Raw genomic sequence first — 24,957 nt, 5'->3', positions numbered from 1 at the left:
GAGGGATGAGGACAGAGTAGTAAGAGAACTGTGTGCTCCATCAATGTTGCCATTTTAACAAACAAGTTCTGTGATTGTCCAAACATTTTCCAGCATTCAGTTAGAGCCTTTTTTTAAAGTCAATATACATGTACGTTTAAATTGCATACTGTTGAATTGAAAATAAACAGACTGTTTGCCTTAAAACTTGAGGGAAAAGAAAAAAAAAGTCTGAACTTGGGACACATCAAATGAAAAGGGTTTTCAAAGAAGTCCAGAGTCAAGGACAAAGTGATATACATGTAGTTAAGTCTCTTGGTACAGGGAAATTGGTATTTGTCGTGTTATTCAGAAATAAAGAGACAATATTCCTCTCGTGAAACTAGACAAAAATCAATTTAAAACAGAAAATAACACCAACTTAACACCAACTGCCCCTGGTGCATTTCAGATGAAAATTGCGCCCTCTCTTGGTCCAGCTCGGGGCTCATAGGGTACTCTTTAGAAATGCACCATCTGCAGTTGGAAATTTACTGTTGAGTGAAGGATAAGCACCACCACTGCTCTCCACACTCAGCTGCAGTACTTTTACATGAAGACATCACCAACTTGTGCGCATTGAGTTGAAAACTGGCAGCGCAAAAGGCATTCATGTGGCATCAAGCAAAGCCATGACATTCCCCCAGTCACAACTATAAATGCCAGACTAAATGTTGCTATAGTTTCTGGTTAATTATTTGCTCTACTTGTTTCAAGAACAGCACAAAAGATTTACATTTGAGAATGTCTACACCTACTTAAAATGTGAATCACTTTTGTAGATGGGGCTATTTCTGCAGATAAAAATGGTTAACGGCTTACACAACGGAAATTTGATAACAGTTTTGACCCCTTCCCTTCACTGACGTCTCAGGTCAAAGTTCATTTTATAACTCCATGATAAGATGCCACTAGAAGTCATCTGAAACTGGTGACCTACAGTTTCACCTAGAGCGACCTCTGACACTGACATTAAATTTTGGAACGCTTAATTCCTGACCCGTTTCATGCAGTTAATCATCTGTCTCGGACACTGGAATTCCACAAATTGTTTCCTTGCTATCAGAGATCTGTGTTCCTTTCCTGACAAGATGACCTTCAAGTTCAGAGGTCAGGGTTCATATTTCCTATTTGCCTTGTAAGAGGTCGCCAATCTCTTCGGCTGTCAGCGTCTCGTAGCGCAGCAGGGCCTCAGCAAGCTGCCGGTGCTCCTTGGAGTGAGTCTTGAGTATAGACTTGGCTCGCTCGTACGAGTCCTGGTGAGTTAAAAAAACAAAATGTAATCGTTAAAATTGAAAGACAGAAATAATTGTGCAGTGGTAGTGAGTGGGCATTTGCTTTGGGGGATTCCACTGTACAATGTGGAAGTCTTAGGCCAACCTATGTGGCTAAAGACTTTAACATTTGCTAGTGACTGGAAGTGATATCAGTTACGACTGATGCTTGTCGGGCAAATAACCAATATTTCCATATGTGAAGTTGAATACTACAGATAGTCAAAACACGGAAAGTGTACATAAGACAGTGGTGTTATCACTTGGAATGTTGTACAATTCAATGAATTATTCTACTGTTAAGTGACCTACTGGAATCACCCCACCCCCCCAATAAAATAACAGGGCTATTAAAAGTAGGTAACTTTACTTTCTGAGATTATGCAATATTGCCAATAAACTTGTTCATGTGCAGTGAGAAGTCCATGCAAAATTCCATAAAAAGATGGGACAGTTGAAGACAGTCAACATTTTTTGAGATTTTAACTGCTAGTGTGCCGTCATTTTAACCTGCGCATAGACGTTTCCTAGCTGCCGCATTTGAGCAAGTTATCACTTTGAACTCGCTCCTGAAATGGACTCACCTTTAGCAGGACCCTAATCTCACTCTCAATCAAGGACTGGGTTTCTGGGCTGGGCTTCTGCCCGGTTCCCATGCTCATCTCGTCGGCGTTACTATATGTCATCACTCCCAGCTGCCACGGTAAAGAACACGGTAAAAACAATCAATACTCTCCATCCAGAGCAACAGTTAACATTTGCCACCTAAAAGTAACTTTCAACAAAATAGCTGGATCTTTCCCAGGCTGTGTAGACAACAAGCAAAATTAATCTCAGTGATACAGCCCGACCATACCATCATGCCAAAACTGTGATTACAAACTCAATGGTACTGGCAGACAAGAGTAACACTGCATTCAAGTGACAACTGCTTGTGTCCTGTGCAATCAACGTTTATCGTTTCCTTCTTTATTATTTGCCCATCGTGATGTATTCTTGCAAAACAGTACAAAGACTTGTATGTGCACAAAACCATAATCAGTCTAATCTAGAAAATCAGCCATAAAGGACTGATGGATCTTTTCATTACAGAATACAACCACCTTTGCTTGCCTTTTCACCATCTTTAGAGAGGGTTGAATTGACAGTAACATTCTGCTTTCTTTCCTCTCATAAGAGGCCTCTCTGATCTAGAACAAGAAACCCTGTTTCTGTCCCTGAATATCTCTCTTTCTCAGGGCCTGTTTGCTTCACACTGATCTGAATCTCGATCAGTGATCCTAATGCTGATTCGCACCATCTACAAGACAGGTTTTGGTGTCCGTGGGGAGGGAGATGACTGTCCCATTAAGCTTCAATGCAGGCTCAGAGAATTAGAGGGCCTGCCTCCGAGTTCCAGCCCAAGGCACCTCACCTTCTCGCTCATGCCAAACTTGGTGACCATGAGCCGGGCGATAGCAGTGGCCTGCTCAAAGTCGCTGGAGGCCCCCGTGGTGATGTTGTCACCACCAAAGACGATCTCCTCGGCCACCCGGCCCCCCATGCACACATCCATCTGGGCCAGGAGCTGTGACTTGGTCTCGTTCCACTGGTCCTTGTCCGGCAGCAATGACACCTGGATTAGGGGACACACACAGGCGAACATAGTCGTGTTTTGCTATACCATCGAGGGCACAGACTAACCACAGGCACCTACCACCGAGGCCAAAAGATTGACCATTGTTCTGTCCTCTCTCTGTGGCAGAGTGAAACCCGTCCAAACACACTCACTCAAGGGACTTTAGCAAAATTTTTGGCGTGAGATTGTTCTCAGTATGAGTAAAGTTTATTTCACTTTTTTCTCTGAGTACATAACAATGTAGGAACGTCCACACATAGAATGTAAAGTGAAAACTGAGCGGCTGTTTGTGCGCAAGATGAGCAGCATTTTGCCCAGTAACATCCAAGTCAATTGTTTTCTACACTCGGCACATTTCTTCAGCTCTACCTGAAAAAATTCTTTGAATCTACTTGACACTTCCATCTTCAGAAATTCTACACATTACACGATAAAGTAACAAAATGCCTCCGTTTGATGGGCACAGTTAAACAGGTGAATTCTGACAAAAATAGCTCTTAGACTTAAATGGAATACTGCCAATGTAAGATTTGAAGCTTTGCATGTAGGTGACTGAACTGCAGAGGGCTTGCGGAGGCACATGTGCAAGGTAATATCTGTTTTGGAAGAGATGTGGCTCTGAAAAGAACCAGTGAGTTACAGCTCGACGTTTCAATCAGAATGCTCCGGCTGTTCTTAAGAGAGAGGACATGAGGACGACCTCAGTGTCCTGGTAAAAAACACCAACTTTTTACATGGCTCCCTAGAGTTCAGAAGTATCTGCCCCAAACGGGACCAAGAGAGGGCACCATTTACCTAACAATGGAGGTTCCTTTAGTAGGAACTGCACTTCCCTGGTTCACAACAACTATGAAATGCGAAAGTTACTATCGCATGGCTACCAACGAAAATGAACACTCCCCACAAACACGGCTCTTTTCAACCGATGAGGGGGTGCTTCTGCACAAGGCAGATAACCACCATGAATTTGGCAGTTCCGACCCTCACAATTTTTTTAGCAGCACAGAAAGGTTGTGCATAATTTGTGCACTAAATGCACTCTTTTGGATGGGAGACAATGAGACGCTTGGTGACAGCAAACAAACCGGTCCTTCTTGCCAGTTCTGAACATGCACACAACTGGAAAAGGAGCGGTTTGTCTGCTGCCACCAAGCATCTCAAAGTCTCCCATTCCCTCTGTTCTCATCCTAGGCCGAAAATCCAGCAGTTGACTTACGTGGCCCAGCGTTGGTCCCCGGGGCATGATGGTAGCCTTGTTGATGTTCTTTGCTCCTTTGGTGTAGTAGGCGACTAGGGCATGCCCACCCTCATGGTAGGCTGTGATCTTGCGGTTGTGCTCGTCAATCTGAGCACTTTTTCGCTCGGGCCCTTGATAAAAAAATCAACGACGATCAACAAGTAAAAATTCAAATTCTTCAATAAAAGTTGATCACCATATTTACCACATCTTTCAAACTTTAGTTAATTTGGAAATATTCTTTTAAGTGATGCCTTAGTGAATCTCAAGATTTCAAATAAATGTACAAAGACTTTTTCCTACATATCATCTCAAAAGCTTACAAGGTAAACAAGACGTGTCAAATGTACACAACCCATAAAGAAGCATGCAGTACAGAAGAAAGCCGACCGAGCTACACCTACCCATGAGTATCTTGTCTTTGGCGTATTCCAAGTCCTTCATGTCTATTGCAGCTTTGCCCAGTCTGGCTGCCTGGAGTGCAGCCTGGTTCACCAGATTCTCAATATCGGCTCCTGCAATGACAAAGCAAACATTCACTGGTGGCAGCAATAATAATCTTCTCTATTTTTCTATCAATTCTTAGTAGGGTAGCCCTTCCAGGCACCTGGCTGATCATTAGGGGTGAAACAAACTACAAACAAAAAGAGTTCAAAGACATAAATATTACAAAGCTACAGCATATCTATAAAAATTGTTGTGATAAAAATCTTAGCTACAAAAAATTAAACGTACCCCCTCATCCACAGACAACACCTACTATATAAAAAAAAAATTGAGCCACACAGAATCAACCATGCAATACCCGCATATTCCCTGTCCCCTGGTCAAGATCTTTGGAGACAAAAAATAACAAGAAGTACGACGGAATGGTAATCACAAAGGCAGAATTTTGAGTTCAACAGTCACAAAAGTGGACCTTTGTTAAAAGGGACAGGAGAGTGCTGACAATGCAGGACCCTTGAGTGCTAAACTCTCGTGTTGTATTCATGTCCTTCATGAGTCCCGAGAAGTCCAAGTAAATCCAACACAAGAGTCATCCAGTCTGAAGCCAAGTCACATGCTACTCAAAGTGAACTGTGACTGGAGCAACCCTTTGTCATTATTCACCTATGTCATTGTTCAGATGGGACTTGAGATTGCACTTGTGATGGGACTTGTGACTGCACTTGTGATGGGACTTATGACTGCACTTGTGATGGGACTTGTGCCTGCACTTGTGATGGACTGAACTTGCCACATGGCCGTACACTCATGCTCAGTTTTGTGCAGAAACAGGGTGTTTGCCGTGTGCAGTGACCGTAAACTACAACAGATATTGTTTACGCTACAAGTACTTGTCGGGAAGTGCGGTTTGGCACTGCAATCCATAAGATGATGCGCTAATGTCTTTATACACTACAGAGAGACATGGCATTGATGGTGAATACATTACCTGTGAAGCCAACAGTTCCCCGCGCAAGCACATCCAGATCCACCTCTGTAAAGGAAAGGTATCATGCAAAGTGTTCAACGACTCTTTTATACCATCTTTCAGGGCTTTGACGTGCTAGGGATTAATATCACTGCTGCTATTGGTGGTTTATCCAAATTTCAAAGTCTCAAAGCTTTATTGCTGAAATACATTTGAAAAACTGAACTAAACTAAAAATTTTGACCGAATTAAGAAAACCATGCTGAAGGCTTGTAAGCCCTTACCTGAACGATACCAATACACAAATGAACGATGTACACTCTACAGCTTTCACTGCTCATAACTATCAACACCTTCAGCAGACAAAATCTGCACTATGGGTCACTTTGAAGTTTGAAAATTAACAGTGAAGAAGAGGAATTGTCCAACATTAAAATCACGTGCTTCTGCATCGATTGGAATGGTGGGTCACAATTTCCAGCTACAAATTAGGCAAAATCACAGCCACTTGGACCGTCATCTCCATCATAACACCGACGTCATCTTGTGAATACAATATCTAAACCTATGCCTACTCACCATTGCTCATTGTGACTTTTGACAAGTACAGCATCAGGATGTCCGTACGACCTTTGACATCGGGCTTGGGGACCATCACCTTCATGTCGAACCGACCCGGTCTTGTCAGAGCCCTGTCCAACACAAACCCAAAGTCTATGTTTGAAAGACAATGCTTGCCAAGGTGTCTCCAAAAAACACACTGCCCCCAATTCTGAGAGACAAACTGCACGGAGGTATCTCTGGCCCTGCCACTAAGCCACAAAGCAGATAATGGGAGAAGTGAAATGAACAAATCACAGCCAAACGGAAGAGGTATCAAACGAGCGAAAGCAAATTTAACGGGACAGTTTTGTAGGTGACAAAAAAACAAGACTGTTTCACCTACGTGAGAAAATAACAGGTCAGTGAACACAAAACAAAAAAACAAAACAATGTATCTAAATGCTAATCCGAAAACCGTAAAGAGGGTATGGTCAACTAAAAAGTGGTAGTGTCGAATTGCTTCATAAATGCATTGTTCCTATTGATCTGTAGGGTTATGTGGTCATTATGTGGTAAGAATCAGGCTTTACATGTAGGCTGTGCAGACTGGTAGCAACGCTGCGTCTTTTGAAAAACTGAAAACTCACGGATCCAGCGATTCCGGGAAGTTGGTGGCCGCCAGGACCACGATGCCCTCGTTCTGTTTGAAGCCGTCCATCTCGGCCAGTAGCTGGTTGATGGTCTGACGGGCGTAGGGGTGGAGAGGGGAGTCCACGCGCTTGCCGCCCACTGAGTCCAGCTCGTCAATGAAGACCACGCAAGGGGCATTAGCCTTGGCCTCACCTGGAGGGTTCAACAGACAAGAAAAATTCTTTGCCGAAAAACTAAATTCTCACCTCTTGTACTGTCAATTCAATCGTTCATTTCTCTTAAATGACGGGGCACTCTAAACTTGAACGCATCCCAGGATTCATAAGCTGATCCAGCTCCACAATGTGGAGCTTAAACTTTCAAATCAATACCCAATTCAGAAAAGAAAACTGGTGTAATTTGAATCCAGAAACACCAGACATACCATGCCCACCTTAGCGCAACTATACTACAGTGGCCCTAAGTTGGTGCTTATTGAATTTTCCATACATTTCATTCGGGATAGAAGCTAGTGGCCAGGACAGTTACCCACGTCACAACGCTAGCAGCAGTAACAATTCTCCAAACCTGGTGGATGGCAGTTTGGAATATGTCAGAGAATAGGACGGGTTGCTTTGGCTCATCATCAACCACACTACAACCGTTTACCGCCGTTTACCACAACCGCTCTGATCTTACATCTTTTGTTTCCCTTCCAGTAAACCACTTACCAAACACGTCTCTGACTCTCTTGGCTCCCGACCCCACAAACATGTTGTCAAAGTCCGAGCCCGAGGCGTAGAAGAAGGGGACGTTGGCCTCGCCGGCTACAGCCCGGGCCAGCAGGGTCTTGCCTGTCCCCGGGGAACCCACCAGCATCACTCCTACAGAGATGATGGCAGCACGGAAGATGAAAGATGGCCAGGTCCACAAAATGTATCAATTTACGTAAAATGTATCTTGCAAAATGTAAACAGCACTTCACCAGGAGCATCGTAATCTCATGTCAAAATATTGTCGACAATGTTGTCCCTACCAAATAAAGCTTTTTTGAAGCAGGATTTGAATCCACAATTCCCATGATAAATGAACAGTGTTGTATCACGTGAACTATCAATTTGTAGCCCAACTGTCTTATTCAGGCAACACTAAGACAAATGCACACATCAACAAAAACATGCAATCCACCCTACCTTCTCCCACCCCCCCCCACACTAATTATGATAGTATCACTGCCAGAAACTTTACGCGAATGCTTCAGTCTCAAGGAGCTGCCAAGCGGTAAATATTGCTATAGAGTTTGTGCATGGCAGCCATCTTTCCAGTAACTGCTTTTGTTACGGAGGGATAGCACAAAAGGTCTACTCGTGCATCAGGGTGGAACAAAAGCTCTTACTGGAAACATGGCTGCCGTGCACGACCTCTACAGAAGCAAATTTATGTGCCAAGCAAAGCCAGCAATGCAACGATCAACAGCAATAAACATTATGTGACACTGACTGAGACACATTTCGGCTGAGCAGATTTTTTTATGTGCTTGCCAGAAATGTGCATCGGCGGATCAACAACAGGGCAAAGCTGAGAGACTTTGGAAGTAAGCCGTGTCTGAAATGGGCTAGGGCCATGTCTGGCTGCCAGCATGTGCCCGTGTATTTGCATGTCACCAGCTAAGTCCTGAACCCAGCCCCACACACAAGACTCGGACACTGGCCTACAACTCCTTGATAGAATCCGTTTACCTTTTGGCAGCCTACCGCCCAGCTTGGTGTACTTCTCAGGGTCCATCAGGTAGCTGACGATGTCCTGAAGCTCATTCTTAGCCTCGTCAATCTACAAGATGTGAACAAGATTTAACATTAAGGCTCACAAGAGACTTTTATACAGTGACATTTTCATCATGCTTTAACAAGTCATTCAGTAACCTAGGCATTTAAATGTAGAGAGAAATCACTACAGGTACCTGAGAACATGGTCTGAACATGGCCTTAACCCTCCTTTGGTTTTACAGCACAAATGTGCACAAATGCCCCCAGTCACTGGTGAGCATGTATTGTCTATATGGAACTCAAACGTGCACAGGTTCAGTGTGTACACAGTAGACTGCCAGCACAAAATGGCCCAGGGTCTTTTGTGCAGTCCTCTTCACTGCATTTGGTTTACTGCACAATGATGCACATGAAACAGTGAAGCACAGTTGTTGGGCAGCACAAAAGTGCAATCTGATATTCCTGTGAGGGACAGTTGGTGCAGTGCATAACACAACACAGCTGTGCTTCTTTGAGGTGTTCACCAAATGACCCAAAGAGTGACTTCAGCATAGGAGGGTTAAAAGAACAAATACTCCGACAGTTAAACCCAAAGCACCTTATATCTTGTTTCAGGTGCACAGGACTCTCGGTTTTTACATCTTGGGTCCAACAGCCCAACAATCAATAAGCCTTTCAGTCTTACCCCTCTAACGTCATCAAAGCTGACATCCTTGACGTTCATGCTGTCAACATTTGATGGTCCCATGATGGACACTCGCGCTGTTGGGACAATGCACAGAATACAGCAAATTTTTCCAGCATTTGCAAAGAAATGCAAACTATGCTCAAGAATGAGATCAATATCAAGTCAAAAAGGCACTCATTGAAAAAAAAAATCATCTGAAAATGGCTTCACATCGCTGTTCTACAACGGCTCCTCTTGCAAAGTGTCCATGAAACAACACCCGTTTATATCTGCTCTTCAGTTTGCAGGAACGACAGCCCTTTTTGACGGTTCAACTGATTAGCTCATGACTTGAATTTCCATCTGGATGACTAATGGGGGACTTGTCTCGGTCCCAAATTTTGCAAGTCGTTGCCAACTCCATTTGTTGCATATGTCAGTGCACCCATGTGCACACCCTCCAAACCTGTGTGCGATGTGTGTGTGGTAAGTACAGTCCAAAGGTGGCAGCCAGTCATATTTTGCAAGTCCAAGTCAAGTCACAAGTCATTATATGCAAGCCCAAGTCAAGTCACAAGTCATTAGGTCCGGTCACAAGTCATTTGGTCACAGGGCAAGTCAAGTCACAAGTCATTTCATCTAAACACAAGTCAACTCACAAGTCATTATATGCAAGTCCAAGTCAAGTCACAAGTCATTTGGTCTAACACAAGTCAAGTCACAAGTCTCGCTGTCCAAGTACAAGTCAAGTTGCACATTATTTTGTCCAGCTGTAATAAGCTGGTCAAGTCCATTGTAAGCCCAAACAAGTCATCCAGTCCGAAGTCGAGCCACTGGAGGTTCAAAGGACCTGTGACAAAAACCATCTCTTCAACACTATTCAGCCTGTTACTTGTGACTGGTCTTGCAAAAGGATTTGTGACTGGCTTCCCAAAAACTCTGCCTGAAGCAATTTCCCAATGCCACAATGTGCACAACTGTGCATAGATCCCCATTATGGGGCAGCCATCTTGCTTTTCTACCATTCCCAGCAATGTAACCAAACTGAGGCTGGAAGGAAATATAGACTGTTCCCTATTTTCAACATGTGAAGTTGTATTACTATTGCCAATGGGTCTACAGGGAACAAAACAAACATGGCAGCATCATGACAAAAGTCATCAGCCTGGGCAGTTTAGACTCATCAAACTGTGCTTGTCACTACTAAGGGTCTTAAGGCACTTTAGTAGGGAGTGCTCGACTCACCAAACACAGACACCATCTTGAAGTACAGGTAGATCAGCACACCAATGACCAGGATGGTGGTCCAGGTCTTGAGGCGGTCTGACCTCTTGGGCTCCTCCTTGCCCTTGAGGAATCCCTCCACATAGCCAATCTTGAAGGAGTCCCCATCGCTGATGCGGGACTCGTTGGCGGCCAGGGCTGACTCCAACTTGTCGCTTAGCTTGGTTGGTTCACGCGTTGTGACTCTCTGGTAGAAACCAGAAACCTCACATTGTTTACAATGACAATCTCCAATTCTCCATAAGTAATACCATGCCGTGTGTGATTTATAGAAAATGTACGAAGCTGCTGGCTTATGGCTTCCACAGACGCATGTGTTATTTGAAGCTGTAGAGAAGTAATTCCGACATGGCTTACCTTTTGGTACACTCTAAGAGGCTAGGGCTTAATCGGTTCACAACGTATACAACCAGTAGTAGATTTCCTGACTAGGTGATGAATGTTACTTCTTAGACACTGACTATTCAGGTCATTCCAACATTTTTTTGTTGCCTACGCTTTCACTTTTCTGAGGGTCTAGAAATTTTTGGAATTCTCCACAATTCACCCAACAACCCAAATTACCACAGTTTCTTATTCTAAAGTTTCTATGGCAGAAATTAATTGCAAAGCAACAATTCTGAGTTACAATTGACACTCTTACACATTATACATGGAGCCAGAAACTCCACCCATATCTATGCCTAACTGCCTTTGTGAATTCCCCGACCCAAACTTCCAAATACAAATTCCGGTGAGACTTACAACAAACTGAAAATTACAGTACACTTGCTCCCCATCAAATGTGTCTGTTGTCTGTGAGAGTGCTTGGACCCATTTTGCAATGTATGTACAGGTTGATTGATGCGTACCTGAAAGGCACTGGACAGCATTCCTTTGGGTGGTTCCTCGTCCACGCTGGATGATCGCAGCTTCTTCGCGGTCCCTGCCCTCTTTGTCTTAAACCCTCTGCTCTGATAAAAACCTGTCACAAATGCAACAAATTATCTAGTCAGAACTGTTTGCCTCCAATTTTAAACAATCCCAATTAAGTCAAGGGCACTGTTACCTCCAGTTTTCTGGGAATTCACCTCTTTTTTTTTTTTCGAAATGGATAGTTAAGTAAAACAGACACTTAAAAATGTACAGAGAGTCAAAGTTGGGTTTCCATCTATTCGGGCATGGCTAAGAAGCCGGAAATAAAAAGGAAATTCCACACAACGGAAGACTTTGTACAGCATTGTTGATTTGAATATGCTGAATGCAAATTTGCTCTGAACAAGGCTAAAAAGCCATTTAAGGTATAGGGCTACAAAAGAAAGTATAACCAATGCATGTACATTGTAACTACTCAGGAAAACTGAAGGCAGGTGCAATACACGTACATATTGATATTCTTCTTCAAACAGCAATGATTGTAAGATGGCCGAGAGCAAGAACTGGCCATGGAATTAATAGAGAAAAGCTATTGGGGAAAAGCTATTGGAATGCCCTTTCGTTCTTTGTCTACATCTACGTAGAAAGTCTTGCGACAGTGTCATGGGTTGGCGTACACAGAGAGAAATGACTGCGGCGATTGGCTGATCGAAGGAAAAGTGGCAGGTTTGTCTGTGGCTGGCAGTGCTGGCATTCAAAGTGGCACTCCCACCTGGGATGTACAGAGACCAACCTTTCTGATCAAGTCTGAATGAGAACCGCTCACCTTGTAAAGTGCCATTTGTGCCAAGTCTGTAATCGACGAGCAGGGGATGTCTGTCCTTGAAGGAGGCCGAGGAAGGACGTAAACGTAGCAGGCGTTCTGGAAAACCTGACATGGAGAGAAAAATTGAGAAAAAAATCAGTACACATTGCAAATGTAAAGGCATACCTACACCCAACATGACAAGTTTTTTCGGGGGTGGTTCTGGAATTTTAACTCGGCGGCGGGATTGAGAGATGATCCTGAACTGAAAATCTCTCACACTTTGGTGTTGAAAATGTTGACAATATAAACCATCTTGAAAACAGGAATGCAACATTATACTGTTTGGTATATTTAAGTTGACTGGCTGCAGTTTACCTACTTATTACAGTTTATACATTACAAGATACTTCAAATCATGTAGAATTCTGTATCCGCACAATAGTGCTTAGATTCTGAATTCCTTGCATGAAAAAATTGGGAGTGAGATCTGAAGATTATCTTTTGTTTCCTCAAGTCTGGGGACAAAGTTTGGGTTCATAGCCCGGGTGTGAGAATAATATATGAGGGTAAAAGCGGGGTACGCTCTTCACGAGCAAAACTCATTAAGACTGGAATGAAGTGAACTCACCACGCATTACCTAAAGCCGGAGCTTTAAAGTTAGTATTCGCCTCACCGTTTTTGTTCTCAAAGAAAGACTGTGCCGATATGTGGGATTCTTTCCAGGCGCCGTCACCATTCTGTCTGAGTGGGATCTTAGCCAGGAGGCTGTCTGCCCAACCTTCTGGTAGATGAGCTGCCCCAACTTCTTCAATATTGAGTGCAACCTTGTCGGACAAATAGAGGAGAATTGACAGTAGGACTTATTTAGGCCAAACAAAACCAGAAACTAGTTCTAAAGTCCTGTTATTTTGCTGGGAAGGAAGTGTTTAACACTTGCAGAAGGTGGATTTTCCCAGGACGGTGAGAGACTTATGTGAACCCTTTGCTGATCAGTTTGTGTCTACAGGAGTCATACCCTGAACAGGTTTTAAACTTGCAGCTCTACAAATAAAAAGTCAAATATTGGAAATTATTAACAGAGAACATACACCAAAATGGGCCTGGCGAAGATTACAAAGTTTGTTTGTTTGCGTGCTTTTGTTTGTTTTTTTACTCAGCTAATGAACTACAGTTCATGTACTCTCTGCAACTCTCTGAGTGATGAGCTTTTACGGGTAGTGTGAGAACCCGGTAACCGATCCCCTTAACGGGCTGTACCCATAATTATCATTGAAATAACAAAAAAAAACAGTAACCACTTCCTGCCGGGGAGCCCGGTTTCGGGCACCGTGTGTTTATACGCGTGGCCGGGGTCTCCAAAAACGGACAAAGGGAACTGGGCCTTGTAATAAAAGACCGTTCTCGGAACAAAAGACCAGGCTGCTGGGCATTACTGACATTTTTCCACTCTCAATAGTGGAGAAAATCCAGCCTTGTTATGAAACAGTATACCACAGTTTGGGGCATTTAGTGCGAGCGGATTACCACCGGGGACAAAAGCGCTCCGCCACCGCAGCGATGAGCCACACAGAACCGCTGCACGCTAATCTGGCCCCTGTTGAAAAGAGGTCAGCAGTGCACTGTGCCAGGTTCGTGAACAAAAGAAAGTTACATAACACCACTAAGGCTGCATATATCAGCAAGCAAATTGCCGACTGTAGTGGTCACAGACAGTTTTACAGGATCATTGATCAAACTTTTCATCTCTCTAGCAACCCCAAATTCCCCAGTCACACGGACACCCAGCAGCTTGCAGAAAGGTTCAGCAATTTCTTTGTTTCCAAGATTTGCTTAATTTGTGACAAACTGGAGTCGTCTCATCCCCTGCCCAGCACAAAGGTCCAGTCTCTGTGCAATGAAACACCAATTATGGATATGTTTGAGCCAGTTAACAAGGAGGAGCTGGCACACATCATTTCTGCATTGCCATCCAAATCGTGTTCTCTTGACTCTATCCCAACCTGGTTTAATATTGAAACATCACATGCGTTTGTTACTACCCGTCATCAACTCCATTCTGAACATCTCTCTTACAAAACAGGCAAATTTCCCAAAGCATTTAAGCAGGCTATTGTCTCACTCATTTTTAATAAAGAAATCATCACTGGACTCTGAGGAACTTAAAAACTATCGACCGGTGTCTAATCTCAAGTTCATTTCTAAAGTGCTTGAGAAAGTAGGTTGCCATACAGCTATGTGATCACCTTTCTGACAATAATTTATTTGAGTCATTTCAGTCTGCATACAGGAGATGGTTCAGTACTGAAACAGCTCTCATCCGTGTCTCCAAGGACATTCTCCGGGCAGTCGACAGTAAACAGGCAGTTTTTCTTGTACTTCTGGACTTGTCTTCTGCATTTGACACTGTGGATCACTTACTATTAATTAAACGTCTTGAGTCGTGTGGTGTTAAAGGAATACCTATACAGTGGTTTTCGTCGTACTTATCGGACAGGTCTCAGTCTATGAAGATTGGTGAATCATCATCATCTCCTGCAGCTTGGCAATTTGGTGTGCCCCAAGGATCAGTGCTTGGCCCACTTTTGTTCAGCATGTATTTTAGCCCGGTAGCCAACATTGCCTATCAACATGGTCTTCAAATTCACCTCTATGCAGATGGCACATAGTTGTACATTACACTCCATTTGATCCATCATCTCCTGATAGTAAGCTCTCTGCTAAGCATCAGTTAGAGGCATGCATCCTAGATATAAGTGCACAGATGCTTACCAATAAGTTGAAGCTGAATCACAGCAAATCTGATCTTGCTATAATTGCATCTAAATCCCAGCAAGCTCTGATCCAGGACCGAACTGTTACCATTGGTTCAGAATGCATCACTGCCTCATCCACCGTTTGAAACCTAGGAGTTGTCTTTGATGAAAATTTCTCCATGGATACTCACGTTCGGAAGATTTGCGAGTCTGTTTATTGTAACATTCGCAACGTTAACAGCATAGGGAAAGTACTTGATGACACATCTGCATCCAAACTCATTCATGCCTTTGTTCTTTCTCGGCTGGATAATTGTAACTCTCAACTGACCAACATTAAATCGTACCAGTTAGACAAATTCCACCATGCTCTAAATGCAGCTGCCCGAGTCTTATCCAGATCTAACAAATTTGACCACATCTTGCCAGTGCTGCAACATCTCCATTGGTTGCCTGTTTGCGAGCAAATTGAGTTCAACATTCTTCTGTTCATGTGGAAAATCGTAGTACATGGATTGGCACCAGGTTATTTATGTGACCCCAACACACCCCATGTACATGTACCACAACGTAACCTGCGCTCATCACACAAGAATCTGCTTGCGATTCCAAGAACACGGATTGCCTATGGAAGTCGAGCCTTTCCATCGGCCGCACCAGTGCTGTGGAACAACCTCCCAAATGATTTCAGAACACTGGACTGAATTTAAGCATTAAAGTCAAACTTGAAAACTTTTCTGTTCAAGCGTTCTTTTATTGGCACTTCATAAGTGTCATCAACCTGATTTTACTGTCTCTTCTAGTGCCTCGGATTAGTTTTCTAGATAGATGGCGCTTTATAAATGTTTATTTATTATTATTATCTGGGCTCTTTTTACAAGGCTGCAGGCCTCGCTGAAATACTCGGGCGTCAATAGATTTTGTCTGTCAGAATGGAGGGGAGACCAGACAGTAATTCATCTGGGTGTAAACGTCCATTAATTGAAATGATGAATTTTTGAAGAATTTGGAAAACTGAAAATTTTGTTAAAGTCCTGATTATGTGCACTGCATTTTTCAAACCACCCGGCAGCCAGTGGTTAATCAAGTGTTTTTCACCGCATGCATTCCTAACCCACTCTTTTGCCAAGCTGTTGGATTGAGTGCTGTGCTGGTACTCTCTCATTGGGGTGTGTTTCGGCACTAATAATGCACAGGACTACATTGTAACGACACCTTTTATTTCTAGGTTTCCAAGTGTGAAATAAAAATCTTGGCAACACGGATCGCGGGGGAACGGCTAAAAATCGAGTTACAAAATCCAAATTTTAAGCTAAAGAAAGGTCCCTGGTCATGGAGTCATGCAAGGCATACACAATTTGGTCAAATGTAGCAATCAGGCTCGCATAAAAGCAGGATTTGGTTGCAGTGACGGGTTGGTTTGTTTTATGCAGTGTGCAGACAAGTGATGGGAGTGAAAAGACCAAAGTGCACCACCAAGCAAATCCAGCCGGTTCAAGGTATTAAAGTTGCACCAGCAGCATGTCTTGACCGGTTCTTTTTGTTGATTCATCTGTGATCTAGACATCAGGAAATTGTTGGTGAATGGACTCAAACCATACTTTCTTCCGATGTTTTCCAACAATTTATCAGCGAGTAAACAAAAGAAAACGATGCTTCCCTTTCTGAAATGTTGTGCTGAAATTTACAAGGGCAGTTTTGGATGATAAAGATTGACAAAACCGGGCCGGTTATCCGTAATCAGCGGTCGGGCTGTGGGTATCGAGGAACTAGGCACAGCCCCAAACTGTACAGCAGAATCGAATGGAACCAAATTCAAACTTGGAATCAGCAGTTTGACCTCTCTTTCCTCAGGAGTCAATTCTCTAAAGTGGTCAACTGAACACTTTCCTTAGAGTCAATGCAAGACAACGCCTGCCAATTCAACCCAGACAACATAACAGATCAAGAATTTGTAGGAAAACATGGATTTTCTGGGGTACATGAAATGGCATAAAGTGAAACTGTGTGTGGCTCTAGAGAATTCCCGCATGATTTTCCAAATGAACTTTCTACTTACATTTTGTAGGCTCTCTAATAAGTCTGCATCAGATGCTCTGACCTGACTGCCAGAGCCTTGTCGATGCTTCTGTCTGCTGTGCTTGATAGCCCATGCTGCTGCGGTAGGGTCACGGGATGTGGCCTTGACGGAGTTCAGCACAGCGGCCAGATGAGGCAAGGGCCCCAGGAGTTGCTGTAAACAAAGCAGGAAGACCAAGACTGCTAGCAATTTTTAAGGGATATTTAGAATATCTAACGTTAATTATGAATAAGAAATAGTTCAGGCCTAAGGAGATCATCATAACTCTTGGGGAATTAGAACTCAGAAAGCAGACATTTTTAAGGATTGTTTCAGACATCGATAAAAGAATGGGTCTACCAAGAGGATGGAATTTGCAATATACCTGCACATTTATTACTCCTGCTGCAAACACCAATTTAAGTAATAAGACGAATTTCAAAGTTGCTACTACATTTGATACTGAGGTAAAAAGTGTTCTTAAGTTAGGGGCCCATTCCATGTCAGATTAATGTGAAGTGATGCAGAGCAGTTACTCCCATCTCATTCTCTAAGCGAATAGCATCTTTAAGCAGAAGCCTGTCAAACGGAGTCAACTGTAAGTAAAATAGAACATTTATCATACAGTGTGGCTATCTGTTTCCTTTTTAAGCAATAACCATTTCTATCTATATTTATTCATAAACAAAGTGCTTTATGGGCCTTCATAGAAACCATTTCTCGATGTCGTAATTATAGAGACTCGACCTCCGCTGCATACACTGCGCACACACAATTTCTGAGCCATAGAAAACAAATTGAACCATAAACAAAATCTTCTAATTACACAACAACAAGGACATAAAGGATAGGACAATTCAGGAAGGTGAGCGAGAAATCTCTATTCGATTGGGAAATGTGAGAAATACCGCGATAAATTAATTAACGCATCCTACTAAGAAAACACATTTCTCAGGCCAGTCCAATAATAGGTTTATGCACAGAGCCGTCGTCAAGTGATGTCCGTGTGCATGTAGGCCTACTGCACAAACGTTATGCAAGGGAATCCCCCATTCCAAGCTGTGCGATTCACAAGGCGTTCGATATTTACCTGCGCACTCACTCCACTCACAGAGAACATTTCCACGAATCTGCAGCAGATTCTCAATGTTGAGCTCGCAGTTGAAGACTTTTTTGACCTGTTTGGTCGCTACAATCGAACAGTTTCCTTCTTTAACGAAATACACAACAACCAAATGCAATCTTTTTCAGCGCATGTGATGACATCATGTTAAATAAGTCTAGAGGGGGCGCTGTTGAAGGACAAAAAATTGTGAAGTTTTTCAAATCACGACCTTGTTTCATACGCGGTTTAACTTGTACGCATCCCCCCCCCAACTTTTGGGTTTTAAGCTAAGCAAAAATTCTGAAACAGAAATCTTTTGCTCTTGAAAAGCTTAATTCACCGGTGCCTCCAACGTGCCCCCCAAATGCGGAGGGGGTTCCTGGAAGCGATTTTTTTACACAAGAAGTTCAACATTTTAAAAGGATGCTTCCACAGCCTTTAAGACTAGTCTCAGTCTCAGAATTGGCAATAAATTCTAATGATTTTCCCGTGGCAAAGTACATAGTGTGTCCCCGGAGTTGCCACTGCCCGGAATATACCAAGGAAGGCGTCATCCAGAAACTGTTGTGAATCCGAAATATGAGCCATGATATTTGTACCGAGGATTTCCATTTTTAAATTTATTTCATTAATTAATGTATTAATGATTTATTCATTTAGTTACATGTAGTTTAAGTAATTGGGAAGACCCACCAATGCCCCAGTCAGTTTCTTTGTTCATCTTTATAATCTATAGACATGCAAAGTTACGGGCAAGAGAAAAAACAGGTAAAAGGGAAAATGTGTCTCCAAAACTCCCCCCCCCATAAAGAGGGGTGTCCATTTCACAAGGTGCTCTCTCCATTCTGAATGAAACTTTATGCAATCGACCAAATCCAGGAACATCAATTTGATTTGAACAGGATAAATCCCCTAGTGATTTCATGTCACAAAGGAAGCCAGGATTTGGACAATCCCCTATAGAAATATCACACGAGGTGGGTTGCACAATTCAGTAATTGTTTTATGGATGTTTCTTTGCCAGTCAGGGCTAAGTCAATGACGTCCGCAATCTCCGTCAACTTTTGTGCTCGAACACCCTGACACAAACTATGCCTTTTCAGAAGCATTATTCCCCTGGGCATTACAAGGGGGAACCACGGGGCTGCTTCCCCCCCCCCTAAAAAAAGGAGGAAATGCAGATGAATTGCAAAAAAAAGTGATGAAAATTACCAATTTGCTTTAAAAAAATACCTTGAACATTGACCGCTTCCACAGATAACTATTAGTTTCTACCCCATTGGAGATTCCCCCCCCCATTTAAAAAGCGGTCCTTCCCTGCCCTGAAAAAAAATCTGGGCAACAGCAATAGTTGTTCCCCAAATTCTGAGCATCCCATCACAGAACTGCCTTCCGACCCTCATATTAATTCAAAACCAAGAGGTATTAAATAACTGGACCTTGCCGCAAAATGATACGGCCAACAAAGCATTTTTGAACTTGCATTTCAAGTTCTGTGGCCCTTTAATTTTACTTTATACTTTTGAATCTAATACTACCAGGGTACTGCACGTTAAACATTCACAACAAAATGCACACCAAGAGAACTCAAACAAAATGTCGTTCAGATATTCATTTTTCTGTTAATCCTTCACTGTCGATTCCTTCTCACCCAATTCCTTTAAAATCATTCTTTGAACTACCATTGTCATATATAATCTGCAATAAACTTCCGTTCACGTATTTACAAAGTGCTCATGTGTTACATATACATTAGATATTTTAAACACATCCATAAGCCACATAATTTTTTGTCAACTATTTTTCCCTAAACCATTAGGTGCTTCTTCCATGACTAAATGCTCACTGTTTGTGACCTCCATAGTTTCAAACACAGTGGTCAACTTTTTTTTCTGCATTGGTTGACATGACAAGCTTTTTTTCCACTAAAGGCCAACACTTTTAGAAAATTTCTTACAGCATCTGTAACCTAAAATCTAGGAAGACAAAATAGAACAGAGAGAAACACAAAGATTCCCCCCCCCAAAAAAAATAAAATAAAACAGAAATTAATAATGCTTGCTGTTCAGGTTACACTATAAAACTCAACCAATTTGATGCTGCTTCCTTTAATTTTTTTGAGTCTGTAATTTTATATCTTTTGCTGTGCTAATGTAAGTCAATGTAAACCGAATGTCAACTAGAAGGCCGCTTGAACTCAATTTTTGTGAGTACTGAACATAATGCAAATACTTCCGAGCAGCATTTTCAAGATGGGGATATGTTTATCAGAAATAAAATTCCACACTGCTATGTTCTTTCTTCCACTGGTGCTGAGCAAAAATAAAGGTATCTCTCCTTTGCAAGTTTGAACAATTCTGAAACGTGCCAGTGCAAAACTCATATATAAGTGTCATGTAAGAGGTTGCTCTTCAAAACCACAAAAACCTCCAAGAGGTTAACTGTCACACAGTACCACCTCCGCCTGCTGTGTCGTTAGGATATATATAAACACAAAATACTGTAGATATTCAAATTTTTATTTTGCATTCAAAGGCCAAAGAGACAAAAGCTCTCTCAAATTAAGTGAATGAAATTACAGCTTGGAAATACAACCCCCCACCCCAAAAAAGGAAAACAAAATGCAAAAAGAAAACGAGGTTCAATTCAGGTTGAATACCAACAAATACAAAAATTGCAATATGGTTGCCATTACTGACATGGTTTTTGGACAAAGAATTTAGACTAATATGTACAACAATTGTATATGTCAATCCCTTCGTCTGAAGCAAGGACCTTGGTTTTTGGACAAAGAATTTAGACTAATATGTACAACAATTGTATATGTCAATCCCTTCGTCTGAAGCAAGGACCTTGTCTTATGTCGTCCTTCAACAAAATTGTGGAGGAATGCAAAAACACACTGGAAAAGATTTCCTATGTACTTGCAGTCGGCTGCGAACATAGAAATCCCATGTACTTGCAGCCGGCTGCTAAAATTGATAATGTTTTAAAGGTAGTGTACACCACTGGTAAAATCCCCCGAATCTGACTACCGTATAACCCTGAGATACCTTTCTTGAAAGAAAGTCCACAACAGCTTAAATCAGTCTGTCAAATATTTCCACCCAGAATGCTGTAGTTTTTGAGACAACAGAAATTTTGTTCTCTTTTTTTGTGATGGTCAGCCGACCATCGTATAAGAGTTCATTTCACTTCGCACATCACATTACAGGTGCCAATTTTCTTGTGTGTACTGTTTGCCTGTTACACCCATTTCCCACCCTAACCACGCAGATGCTGTTCACTTAATACAAACGCTCTGTAATCCACAGATTTTATGCAACTTAAATTACAAGATCTTTGATTTAAGCGTTGAAAATGTCACACTGCTTTTCTTGATTTTTCACAAAGCAGTCGGATCAAGCACAAAATAAGTCAGTGCAATGTAAGTTGCAGTGAATATTATACACCGTAATCTGCCAATCTTGTGAAATTATGACACAAAACCAATCGTGTCCACTACCTTTAAGAACTGACAAAATACTTCATTTTACTTGCGACTTGACTGTTTCTTACATTTAGACATGACAGTGCTTAAGAAAGCTAGGAATGATTTTACAACTTAATAGTTATGCCTATTTATGCTTTGTTCATTGCACATTTAGACTAATAATGTAAGCCCAATTATTCTCACCCCAGAGGTATATACAATTTTCCAGTGAACGGAACCATTGTTCATTTCACTGACAGTGCGTACAGTCAGCACGAAAAGAGCATCTTAACCTGGCAAAAGATCAGGTTTAATACAGGAATGATGCCATCATCTCTAAACACAAACAGGCACTAACAAGACAGTGCTTGCAATGAAACATAGGCTGGCTGCTTTAACTTTTTTGGCTAAATTCTTAAAATTCCCGCTCACTGTTGTTAGCAGTTAAATGCAGAGCATGGACCTAAAAAACCTGACAGGTAACTTGTTATATGAACTCTTCAAAACAGTGTTCAAAGATTGACTGCTCTGAGAGATGAAGTAAAACTAGCCTCTTGAGGTGATCTAAGATAGTATACCATTTTCCCTCGACTTTGCCTTGGCAAAACAGAATACTCCATGGATCACCTTCGCCTTCGTATTTGTTTTATAAAACCTTCCACAGATTCTGCTTGATTTAAAGTGATGACTGATTACTAAACCTGGAATGTACTTTTATTTTAAACATGGCATTGGTTGAAAATACACAACTGCTTTCCTAGACTGCCACTTTCAAGATCTTTGGACCCAGCTCGCACTTGAAAATAACTGCAACGCGCACATCACATGCATCTGCTCACAGCACAGCTTGCTGCTATGGCCATAGTATTGTGATTGCTATGGTTATAGCAATTTGGGACACACGACGAGAGAGCAAAAGTAGCAAATGCCGTGCGACTAGCCCTCGGCCAATCAAAACACAGAATCTGTGGGTGAGGTGTTACAAACAGACCATGGTCCCCCTAAAAAAGGACCAAGCATTAAAAAAAAACAGTTCACAAAATCTGGACCAATGGTTCAGAAAACATGACTGAGCACTTTGTTTAATAAACACATCAGACCTCTTCTGTCATAACTGTAATGACGATCTACTTGAAGAAGCTATGCTTTAAAATAGCCTACTGTCTATGAGTGCTCGTCAGCAGACGTGATCCCCTTTGGTGCTATTTTGAGGATTGAAGAAAAGAAAGAAAACTACAAATTCAAAATTAGGAAAGCCACAAGGAGGGGGTGTTTATTACTGAAATGCTGGCATGGTTTTCTTTTAAGTCACTGATTGGAAATCTTCCAAGGTTCACAGGTGTTGGAGTTGTAAGTGAACCTGTTGTGTATCTGGGATGGAGTCATGGGGTTACAACCCCACTTTCCCCCCTTCAGTAATTTCCGGGGGCATTCCTGTGAAATGCATTTGAATGCAGCAGGCTGGCAGAGCTGCCAACCTTTAACTCATCCTTTCAGTATGTTGAAGCCCCCAAATCAGTAAAGAAATCGGTGTTTTAGTGAGCAATGCTGTCAGAATGTGCTGTTGTACTCCCAACTAGTTTTTAAAAGGCTGTTTTCTGGAACTCTTTGAAGACGACAATGTTGAAGCTACGTTTACAATCAGGCGTTTACGTTGAGTAACAGAATCTAACCGCCACGGGACCATATGCATGGCACACCAGTACAAACCACACGGCGCTAGTGAATTAACGCACTCGCCGTGTACTTGATACCATGCACGATATGGGGCCGATGGGTACCCCCCTCACATGTCCAATCCCTATACACACTCTAGACTATTGTTACCTAACATATCCCCCTTAGATGTCTGTAAGGAATTCCTGAGATTCCGATCAAACAATGACCAACACAAAGGTTGGGGGGCGCTCTCCGCCCCATATCTTGCATCATATGGTGTACTTCATACGTATTAGACTAGGCTGCAGCACATAGTACATTGCCAGATAACTGTAGACGTCAGGGTATTAGACTATCCTCGAGCTCCATGATAGGTGCCTTATGAGCATTTGACTCAAAAATCCTGACTTCTTATGTTTACTGTACGTGCGATCAATTTCGGTCGGGATCAAAGCACATAGTGTCCACTGGTCCACATGCCATAGCAAGCCTGTCAATATTGTGCATAATAATATGCTCTGATCGGATTTTCTAAAATCAGTATTTTCTAAAGATGGATCCATACTTTCATATTCTTTGCTTTTTTTATGAAATATTGAAAATCTGTTCTAGTTGGCAGCTCTTGGTTGGTGATTCCAAATTTAAATCATCACGCCAAGCTGAACTTTTGTTATAACTCTGGATCCTTTCAAAGGGTGTGTCCAGTCCTTCTTTAGTTGTAATTTGAATTTCCACGTTCATGAGCACAAACGTGATGTCACCTGAGGCCAAAGTTTCAGTGACAGAGCTATTTCAGAGTATAACCAGTTACCAGGTTGGTTGTGTTTTGGGTCAAAGTCAAATATAAATGTGCCCTTGTTCATTCATTATCCAGCAACCAGACACCAAGCAAAATGTACATACAGACTGCTATTAACTTAAAAGTACACTGATTGCCTAGTTCATAATCTGTACAGAAAATCTACAAACTACTCGGTGACTGCCTGCGGTGACATTGCTGCAAAGGTGCCGTCAAGCTTCAGAATATATAATTTAGAAAAAAAAGGTGTCAAATCATACCTTCACAATTCACAGACGGGATACTTACAAAAAATATAATGTGCTGGTCACAAAATATGTTGTAGTCTTTCAAGTTCCTTTTTAAGACCAATGAGTCGTGGATGGATTGTGGTGTTCTCCACTGAAGTTAATGGCCCACCACAGCCAGAGCCTGATCTTTCCCTGCCCTAGGCCTCGGGTTGTCAGTCTCGCTGGTGGCAGGCACGCCCAGGTTGTTATTGCACTCGCTGGTGTTCAGGCTGACAGCCGGGGTTGTCTCTGGCCGAGGGTCCGAATCGGCACTGCTGCTGCTGCTGCCGACGTCAGGCGACAGCTCCTCCAGTTCCATCACCTTAGGCTGGCTCCCGTTGCTGTCCGGCTCCGACTCCGGCGACAAGTCCATTTTGCTGACAGGTGGGGAAGGGGTGAGCTCCTCTTTGCCATAGTAGTCGTCGTTCATAATCAGGTCTTCCTGTTCCTCCATCCCTTGGGCAAATTTCAGCGTTCCATTAAGAATGTCTTTGACCTGCAAGAAATCACACGTGATTTTTTTTTTCACAAGGGACCTTCTCTGGTAAGGTTACAAGTTTACAACAGGTATGATGGGGTGATTTAAAAAATGATTTAACAGGAATAATACAGTGCTTCTCCATAGATGGATCTCAATCTATTTTCGTGGTCGTATCTCAAGTTAAACCTCTGTTTAGTTGCAACAATCACTGACAGTCAAACACTTCCATTCACTTCCCCCTTCTA

General features: G+C 42.4%; 2 protein-coding genes across 7 annotated transcripts in view; both read right to left on the bottom strand.

The window, feature by feature from the left end:
- Nucleotides 1–298: 298 nt before the first annotated feature.
- Nucleotides 299–18,209, bottom strand: yme1l1 (YME1 like 1 ATPase). The gene is made up of 17 exons (XM_022250461.2): nt 18,018–18,209; nt 16,928–17,101; nt 12,789–12,939; nt 12,133–12,237; nt 11,303–11,415; nt 10,413–10,638; nt 9,186–9,262; nt 8,474–8,564; nt 7,466–7,618; nt 6,752–6,947; nt 6,141–6,253; nt 5,583–5,627; nt 4,552–4,662; nt 4,127–4,278; nt 2,707–2,907; nt 1,877–1,987; nt 299–1,274 (listed from the first exon to the last, which is right to left on the bottom strand). Exons 1-17 carry the CDS (start codon nt 18,045–18,047, stop codon nt 1,146–1,148), a joined length of 2,178 nt encoding a protein of 725 aa, XP_022106153.2. The 5' UTR covers nt 18,048–18,209; the 3' UTR covers nt 299–1,145.
- Nucleotides 18,210–19,629: 1,420 nt separating this feature from the next.
- The window catches only part of LOC110987590 (TBC1 domain family member 5-like), a 33,830-nt gene continuing 28,502 nt past the window's right edge, over nt 19,630–24,957 (bottom strand). For 5 of the 6 annotated variants that reach the window (XM_022250443.2, XM_022250444.2, XM_022250445.2 and 2 more), the window contains one exon: nt 19,630–24,727. In XM_022250443.2, coding sequence (XP_022106135.1) covers nt 24,350–24,727 — 378 coding nt within the window. In that variant the 3' untranslated portion in view covers nt 19,630–24,349. The remainder of the gene's footprint in view (nt 24,728–24,957) is intronic. The other variant, XR_015426142.1, reaches the window with a different exon arrangement.

The sequence above is a fragment of the Acanthaster planci genome, linkage group LG08, assembly GCF_054643075.1.
Source record: "Acanthaster planci isolate LZ-2023a linkage group LG08, COTS_SCS, whole genome shotgun sequence".
NCBI lineage: Eukaryota > Metazoa > Echinodermata > Asteroidea > Valvatida > Acanthasteridae > Acanthaster > Acanthaster planci.
Note: the sequence above shows the minus strand (reverse complement) of the source record. Positions and strands in the feature narration are given on the sequence as shown.